The 9,430-nt window shown below is 50.3% G+C and overlaps 1 protein-coding gene across 1 annotated transcript in view; it reads right to left on the bottom strand.

Annotated features, from left to right (window-relative positions):
- Positions 1-247: 247 nt before the first annotated feature.
- Positions 248-9,430, bottom strand: part of LOC310822048 (solute carrier organic anion transporter family member 5A1-like) — a gene marked incomplete at its 3' end in the record, with an annotated part of 14,692 nt that continues 5,509 nt past the window's right edge. Inside the window, exons 2-9 of the mRNA XM_083694337.1 lie at positions 6,927-7,059; positions 6,499-6,716; positions 5,981-6,145; positions 4,812-5,010; positions 1,838-1,997; positions 1,357-1,598; positions 987-1,051; positions 248-747 (exon numbers count right to left, since the gene is read on the bottom strand). Of these exons, the coding sequence (XP_083550463.1) occupies positions 248-747; positions 987-1,051; positions 1,357-1,598; positions 1,838-1,997; positions 4,812-5,010; positions 5,981-6,145; positions 6,499-6,716; positions 6,927-7,059 (1,682 nt within the window). The remainder of the gene's footprint in view (positions 748-986; positions 1,052-1,356; positions 1,599-1,837; positions 1,998-4,811; positions 5,011-5,980; positions 6,146-6,498; positions 6,717-6,926; positions 7,060-9,430) is intronic.

Here is a 9,430-nt window from a genome sequence, read left to right as displayed (position 1 = left end):
TTGTGTGTGTACCAGCAAGCGCGCATGTGTGTGTGTGTGTGTGTGCGTGTACATATATACATCTGCGGACCAGTCCAGAGTGGGAAAGGCACACATAGCAGAAGCTGGCAGCCGTGTGGCGGGGGGAGGGGGGGGCGGGGTGGTGGGCGTGGCCAGGCCAGGGCATGGCGTGTTCCGGGCCAGGGCCGGCCGGATGGGGGGGGCGCGTACCAGTCCCAGCACCAGCAGTACCCCGTTTACCCCCTTTTTACACCCGGACGGGGACGTGATCCAGCGACCGGGCGCTCGCCGTCGCCGCCACTGCGCCCACGGTCCCCGGGGGCGGGGTTATTGCTTTCAGGCTGTTCCCGGGGCAGCTCTGGCTGCTCAGGCCCCGGTTGAGGCGCACGGGGGCGGGGAGGACCGGCGGGTGGTGCTCGCTCCGCGGGATGTTCACGGGGCACGAGCGCGTGCGGGCGTGGCCCTTGTGGCCGCCGGCGTGGCAGATGAGGTCGCTGACCGTATCCATGGGTGACAGGTGGCGGAGCCAGCGCTCCAGACGCTCCTCCTTGTGCTTGATGGAGTACCAGGTGAGGAAGATGAAGATGAAGCCCACGAACTTGAGGCTGGCCGCCAGGCCGAAGTAGACGAAGCGGAAGGAGGTGACGTCGTACTCCCAGCAGGAGCCGTGGACGCCGCAGTCCTGCTGCCACAGCATGCAGGTGGTGTCGATGACGGCGCCGAAGTAGATGGGCGTGGGGATGTAGGCTGGAGGGAGAGAGGGACGGACGGGACGGGACGAGACACACACACACACGCACAGATACACACGCACACATGCACGCACACGCACAGATACACATGTACGCACACACACACACGCACACACACAGACAGTACATCACATATCAGCAAAACAAGTGTTGAAAAGGCTGGTCTTCTGAAATTCAGAGAGAGAGAAGCAGCAAATCCTTGGTCCTAGAGTAGTTAGTGTGGCTGTCACTCACCCAGGGTCCTGAGGAGGACAAACTGCATCCCCAGGGCAAAGGGTCTCTCCTGCTCCTGGACTGACCTACACACACACACACACACACACACACACACACACACACACACACACACACACACACACACACACACACACACACACACACACACACACACACACACACACACACACACACACACAGCATCTTAGCAGTTAGTACACCTTAGATTGAAAGAAAAAGGGGAGAGAGAGAGAGAGAGTGACAGAGTGTGTGTTCTGTATATATAAATGTGTGTGTGTGTGTTTGTGTGTTCTGTATATGTGTGTGTGTGTGTGTGTGTGTGTGTGTGTGTGTGTGTGTGTGTGTGTGTGCGTGTGTGTGTCCGTACCTGAGAGTGACTATGATGGCGGAGGGCTGTGCGCAGGCGGTGATGAGCGTGACGATGAAGAGGAAGATGAGGAAGGGGATGAGGGTGCTGCAGGTGCGGTCACACTTCCCCGACACGGCGTAGCCGTTCTCGTTCAGGTACGTCTTGACGATGACCACGCCCAGCTGGTTGCCTTGACCGCTGGAGGGGGGCGTGATCACCTGACGACTCTGGACGCACGCACACTCGGAGTAGTTCCTGATCTGAGAGGAGGGAGGGACACACACACACACACAGTGAGCACGCGCGCGCACACACACACACACACTCACACACACACGCACACACAGAGCACACACAGTGAACAAACATACCGTTAACAAGCGTGCGTCTCTCTCTCTCTTACTTACACACACACACACACACCGACACACACACACCGACCCACACACACACACACGACCCCCCCCCCCCACACACACACACACACACACACACTCACCCCGTGGCTGTTGTTGCCCACGCTGCTGCAGCCGGCCAGACAGGGGTTGAAGTAGGTGATGCCGTCAGAGCCACAGACAGGGGCGTACTCATGGATCTTACAGCCACAGTTGACGTTACAACCCCCCGTCAGGTTACGATGGGTCAAAGTCAGGGTGGGCCTGCAGGGGGAGACAGAGAGGAGGAGGACGGGGGGGGGGGGGGGGTTAGAGAGGTGGAGAGAGGGGGAGGGTTGAAGAGAGAGAGAGATGGAGAGAGGGGTTGTTTAGACAAGTGACAAAAGAGGGAGTTGAAGAGAGAGAGAGAGTGAAGGGAAGAGGGAGGGAGGGGAAGGAGAGAATAGAAGAGGGAGGGAGGGGAAGGAGAGAATAGAAGAGGGAGGGAGGGGAAGGAGAGAATAGAAGAGGGAGGGAGGGGAAGGAGAGGGATAGAGTGAAGGGAAGAGGGAGGGAAGAAGAAGGAGGGAAGGAAGGAAAGAGAGAATGAAAGAGGGGGTGGAGAGGAGAGGGACATTGGAACAGGAAGGGAGAAAAGAAGTGAGAGAGCGAGAGAATGGAAGAGGGGGGGAGAAGAGAGAGTAGGGGATGGAGGGAGAGAGAGAGAGAGAGAGAGAGAGAGAGAGGGGGGGGGGGGGGGGGTAACCACCCTTGGAAATAGTTCCACAGTTATGTTGTGAATGTGAAATCCGTCTTAGTGAAGGAGTAAAACAATCTGTTTCAGCATGAGAGCATCACGTGATCCTTATTAGCCTCACACAGAACCCCACCGCCCTTCGTCACAGAGGACGCCAACCGCAACAGAGATCAAAGCGGGAGGCTTCCTCTCCTCTCCTCCTTTCCTTCCTTCTTTCCTCCCTCTCTTCACCTCCTTTCCTTCCTTCCTCTCCTCCCTCCTGTCCTTCCTTCCTTCCTTTCCTCCCTCCTTTCCTTCCTTCCTCTCCTCACCTCCTCCTTTCCACCTTCAGATTATTCTCAGAGACTCAGACTGTGGATGGACAGAAGAGAGGAGAAGAGAGGATGGGAAGGGCTAGAAGAGAGGAGAGGAGAGGAGAGGAGAGGAGAGAGGACAGGAAGGGTAGGAGAGAGGGGGGAAGATAGGACGAGTAGGCCCAGGGCGACCTCTGGCATTCACCAGGACAGAACAGAAAGTGCATTCATTTGTGTGGATCACAACACATACTGGGACTGTATTAAAGAGTGTGTGTGTGTGAGTGTATTAGAGTTGACGTGTGCCGAGGTGACAGTTCACACAACAGCCACAGGGGCCGTGTCCTCTGCATCATGACCGCCCTCACCTCGACATGATCTCAACACACACACACACACACACACACACACACACACACACACACACACACACACACACACACACACACACACACACTGGAACTGCTGTGAAAACAAACTGGCATTCCTCGCATTGTGAGAGAGATCGAGTGAAGGAGGTTTCTCTTTCTTACTCTGTGGTGTAGGGTATGTTGATGTAGTAGTAGTGGTAGTAGTAGTAGTAGTGGTGGTAATGGTAATAGTAATAGTAGTAGCAGTAGCAGTAGTATTACTAGTAGTAGTGGTGGTAGTAGTAGTAAGTCTTACCCTGTGGTGTAGGGTATATTGATGTAGTAGTAGTAACTCTTACCCTGTGGTGTAGGGTATATTGAGGTAGTAGTAGTATTCTTACCCTGTGGTGTAGGGTATATTGAGGTAGTAGTAGTATTCTTACCCTGTGGTGTAGGGTATATTGATGTAGTAGTAAGTCTTACCCTGTGGTGTAGGGTATATTGATGTAGTAGTAAGTCTTACCCTGTGGTGTAGGGTATATTGATGTAGTAGTAGTAAGTCTTACCCTGTGGTGTAGGGTATATTGATGTAGTAGTAAGTCTTACCCTGTGGTGTAGGGTATATTGATGTAGTAGTAGTAAGTCTTACCCTGTGGTGTAGGGTATATTGATGTAGTAGTAGTAACTCTTACCCTGTGGTGTAGGGTATATTGAGGTAGTAGTAGTATTCTTACCCTGTGGTGTAGGGTATATTGAGGTAGTAGTAGTATTCTTACCCTGTGGTGTAGGGTATATTGATGTAGTAGTAAGTCTTACCCTGTGGTGTAGGGTATATTGATGTAGTAGTAAGTCTTACCCTGTGGTGTAGGGTATATTGATGTAGTAGTAACTCTTACCCTGTGGTGTAGGGTATATTGATGTAGTAGTAGTAAGTCTTACCCTGTGGTGTAGGGTATATTGATGTAGTAGTAAGTCTTACCCTGTGGTGTAGGGTATATTGATGTAGTAGTAACTCTTACCCTGTGGTGTAGGGTATATTGATGTAGTAGGAGTCAGTCTTACCCTGTGGTGTAGGGTATATTGATGTAGTAGTAGTAAGTCTTACCCTGTGGTGTAGGGTATATTGATGTAGTAGTAGTAAGTCTTACCCTGTGGTGTAGGGTATATTGATGTAGTAGTAGTAAGTCTTACCCTGTGGTGTAGGGTATATTGATGTAGTAGTAGTAACTCTTACCCTGTGGTGTAGGGTATATTGAGGTAGTAGTAGTATTCTTACCCTGTGGTGTAGGGTATATTGAGGTAGTAGTAGTATTCTTACCCTGTGGTGTAGGGTATATTGATGTAGTAGTAAGTCTTACCCTGTGGTGTAGGGTATATTGATGTAGTAGTAAGTCTTACCCTGTGGTGTAGGGTATATTGATGTAGTAGTAGTAACTCTTACCCTGTGGTGTAGGGTATATTGATGTAGTAGGAGTCAGTCTTACCCTGTGGTGTAGGGTATATTGATGTAGTAGTAGTAAGTCTTACCCTGTGGTGTAGGGTATATTGATGTAGTAGTAGTAAGTCTTACCCTGTGGTGTAGGGTATATTGATGTAGTAGTAGTAACTCTTACCCTGTGGTGTAGGGTATATTGATGTAGTAGTAGTAAGTCTTACCCTGTGGTGTAGGGTATATTGATGTAGTAGTAGTAACTCTTACCCTGTGGTGTAGGGTATATTGATGCCTCCCAGGTTGATGCTCTCACAGCCGACGATGAAGAGGGTTGAGAAGCAGAGCAGAGACACGCCGCTGCAGATCATCGCCAGCTTGGCCGACTCCCTGGCGCCCAGCTTCAGCTTCTTAATGATGTAGCCCCCCAGCACGATGCCTACCCCCGCACTGGGCACGATTATCACACCTGGGGAGGGAGGCCATACACGGGGTCAGAGTGGTGGTGGGGGTGGGGGTGGTGGTGGTGGTGGTGGGGGTGATGGTGGTGGGGGTCAAATATAATTGAGTACACTGGGGAATGGAATTGACATTCCCAGACTAGAATTCCCAGAGAACTCCTCCTTTGAAAGTGAATGGCACATTCCACTTCTAGAAATGGAATCTCAATTGAATGCATTTCCTGAATTGAGTGGAGGTGTGGAACCGCCAGCTGAGGAGGACTGTGTCAGTCCTGTCCATGGCTTCTGGAATGGTACAGCGTGTTTAAGTCTAACTGGAGACATCCGCTGACATTGGTATTTATATCTGTCTTTCACACCTGAAATGGACGTGCTTTTAAGAAGACAAAGTATCCAGACACACAAGGACAGGAATACCGTATCTTCAGCCCCTTAAGAATGTCCTTATGGGCAGTTGGCAGTATTACCATAGAGGTCCATCAGCTAGAGGTCTCGGGAAGTCAGGGACACCTCAGGACAGCCTGAAGAGGGCTGTATCTTTAAGATTACTCCACTCTAGTCGGGGGAGGGGGAAGGGGGGGTCTCGGTCTCTCTCTCTCTTTCTCAGCAGGGGGCCTCTGTGAGCCCCCTCACCCCCCACCCCCCCCCCTCTCTCCCTACTTGACCAACCCAGATGGTCCCTTTATTTGAGGAACAGGGTCTGTATAATTCATGTGTGCTGTGCCTCCTCTCCATCACTGAACACCGGTGTCTGTCTGAAAGCTCCCAAACACGCACACACGCACACACAGACACAGTTAAAGTGTGGTGTTGTGGTGTGTGTACTCTGTGTGTGTACTGTGTACTTTGTGTGTGTATGTGTGTGTATGTGTGTGTGTACTATGTGTACTTTGTGTGTGTACCGTGTGTACTGTGTGTACTATGTGTACTATGTGTGTATGTGTGTGTGTGTGTGTGTGTGTGTGTGTGTGTGTTTACCTGTGTAGATGCTAGCGCTGGATGCAGGGATGCCGAACTGCGACTCGATGAACTTGGGGATGAAGGTGATGAAGGCTGTGACGATGGCGCTCTCGGCCGTGTACGACAGACTGACAAACAGGAACGTCACGTTACTCAGGATCCTCACTGCTGCCTTAGGGAGGTCTGGAGAGAGGGATGGGGGGGGGGGAGACAGACAGACAGACAGACAGAGACAGGCAGAGGGAGGGAGGAAGAAAGAGGGAGGGAGCGACAGACAGACAGACAGACAGACAGACAGACAGACAGACAGACATGGAGAGAGAGTCAGACAGACAGACAGACATGGAGAGAGAGACAGGCAGACAGAGAGAGGGTCAGACAGACAGACAGACAGAGAGAGAGAGAGTGAGAGAGGGAAAGAAGGAGAAAGAGAGAGAGAGACACATTATTTTATTTCCCGTCAGTCAGATAACCAGCTCGGCTTCAACCAGACGCTCACACCCAGCTAGCCTAGCCCGGCTACCTGGCGACCCCACCTTTGATGTCTCGACCGAAGCCTATGGATGATGTCACCGTCTGGCTCTTGCTGTTGGACTTCTCCTTCATGACGTCGTCGTCGCTGGAGCCGTCGTCCAATCGGATGCTTTTCCTCTTCTTCTTCTTCTTGTTGCGGGGGGGCAGCTTCTTGGGGAAGGTGAACATGGGGAAGATGACCAGGAGCATGGCCACCGCGCACAGCAGGAAGCCACTCCACCTGGCGGGGGGGGGGGGGGGGGGGGGAGACTGTTAATACACACACACTCTCTCTCACTCCTCTAAATCCCTATTTTCCCGGAAATCATGTGTCATCATATTACACACACATGAGCACACTCTCTCTCTCTCTCCATCCCTATTTTCCCCGGAAATCGTGTTTCATCATCTTTCTCGTCCTGAGAACCTGAGGTCACAGTGATGTCATTACCAGTTGCCTATGAAGCGGGGGTCGCTCTGGTCGATGTTGACCACCGTCTTGGGGTCCACGTAGAAGCCGATCAGGACCCCCCCCAGCAGGTACCCAGCCGCCGGACCCAGGGCTCCCATCACATACATGATCGCTGCAGAGAGAGGAACACACACACACACACACACACACACACGTTCAGGTTCTATCTTAGGAACAAACAGTGAGGAAGGCGAGGGGCCGTAAGGCTCCGTTCTTGACCCTACTCTGCTGCGATGCGTTTATTAATTGAAAAAGTATTTTTAGCGAGCGCACGTTTTTTCCTTTCGTACTATATTAAGAAAAGGACATTCTTCCTGCCGCTGACCACGGGACCGAAGACTGTTAGGCCAAACAACAGAAACAGTGTTGGTATGTTTAGCATTTGGAGTACAGTAGCATGAATAGTGGAATAATTGGCCACCCACCCCCACACAAAACAAATGGGCTTACTCCTACAACATCTAATTTGGTCAAGTGGCCTTTAGTCAATAAAGTACAGTATCCGCCATCATCCGGCTACAAAGGATTAATAGGTCAGCTATTTGGCTGGCTCTTAGGCCTACAGAACACTCTAACACAACAACTGTGCGTGTCTGCCCACCCCAGACACTGGTCGGCTCTGTCTCTGGAACTAATGCAGCAGACAGTAAGCCGTTGACTTAGATTTAGCCTAGCGAGCTACATCTAGTTAGCCCAGATAGCTACATCTAGTTAGCCCAGATAGCTACATCTAGTTAGCCCAGATAGCTACATCTAGTTAGCCTCGCTGGCTACATCTAGTTAGCCCAGATAGCTACATCTAGTTAGCCTCGCTGGCTACATCTAGTTAGCCCAGATAGCTACATCTAGTTAGCCTCGCTGGCTACATCTAGTTAGCCCAGATAGCTACATCTAGTTAGCCTCGCTGGCTACATCTAGTTAGCCCAGATAGCTACATCTAGTTAGCCTAGCTGGCTACATCTAGTTAGCCTCGCTGGCTACATCTAGTTAGCCTAGCTGGCTACATCTCTGTCCATTAAGTTACTGTAGATATTCTACCCACTCCAGGTCATTTGGGCTAATGTGAATATGGACCGATGAGCACCGAATGCTCCCTGCCTGACGAAGGTCTTTGACCGAAAAACGTTGCACTTATTCAATTGTTAATTAGCAAGCAGAGACAGTCAGTGAGAGTCTGTAATTGTTCTACTTTTTGAATTCCACTTGACTAACCCCTCTGTCAGTCTGAGGTAAATATCCTTGAAGCATGGTGTTTAGGCTTCATCTGTTTGACAAACAATTGCTCCAATAAATATAGCTGGCTTATCACGTTTTTGCAGTAATGTGGGATCAAAACCTGCATCCTTCAGTGGGGTGCAGAGCCTAAAAAAGTAATTATAAACTAAAGTAGGGCCCTTTAGGGACAGTGAGTGGTGGAGCATTTGATATGCGGGGCCAACTTCATTTTGCACAATCATGTTTTTACAACATCCTCATCATCCTAAAAGTGCTTCCTGAACAGACTGAGGGGCACTTTAAAACATCGTTGTCATCATCCTCATCCTCATCCTCCATGTTTCCAAAGGCAGTCTTCACTTTCTCAGTGTGTTCTGTTTATAATCCTTTCATTTGAGTCTGAACATTATTTCTCTATCAGTTTATGGAATAAATGTCTGTGGAGATATAAATAATAAGATAATACGTGTCTGTGGAACACACCTCACCTGCACACTTTTTTTTTTAAACCTCCACTTTTATTCTAACCTGTCCTATTTCACGCAAATAAAAAAATAAAAAATAAATAAATAACCTTCCTCTGACTGCACCAGGTCCATACAGAACAGTACAGGAAGTTCTGAGGAAGGGCAGATTGTGTGAACGATGTGGGTGTGTGTGTGTGTTAAAGTGTGTGTGTTAAAGTGTCTGTGTGTGTGTTCAAGTAAGTGTGTGTGTGTGCGTGAGCGTCTGTCTGTCTGTGTGTGTGTGCGTGACTGTCTGTCTCTGTGTGTGTGTGTGCGTGCGTGTCTGTGTGTTAAAGTTAGTGTGTGTGTGTGTGTGAGCGTCTGTCTGTGTGCATGTGTCTGTGTGTTAAAGTTAGTGTGTGTGTGTGCGTGCGTGGGACGCTTGCTGAGGCCAAGAGCAGTAATCCCTTATCTCTCTGAGTGGGAAAACTCTCTCTCTCTCTCTCTCTCTCCTCGCAGGCTATCCGTTATGCAACGCCACACAGACGCGCAACAGCCAACAGCGGTCAGCTAGCAACCAAGACAGACAGCGTGTTTGTTCGCTGGCATCCCTATTAGCCTGTGTGTTACATCAGCTCCGGCTAGCCCACGCTGTAGCCTACCCCCCGGTGGGGAGCAGCCGAGGCCAGCTTTTTAGACAACACAGCAGCACAATACACTTTCGCTGTCGTCCCCGGTATTGTGGAAAGAAATGCTCTCCTCATTAATAACTTGAACGAATTGAGTGTGGATTAGTCACGCTGGTTTATTGATGATGCAACT

The sequence above is a fragment of the Argentina silus genome (genome assembly GCF_951799395.1).
Source record: "Argentina silus genome assembly, chromosome: 22".
NCBI lineage: Eukaryota > Metazoa > Chordata > Actinopteri > Argentiniformes > Argentinidae > Argentina > Argentina silus.
The sequence above is the reverse complement of the archived record's forward strand: the minus strand, read 5'-3'. Positions and strand labels throughout refer to the sequence as shown.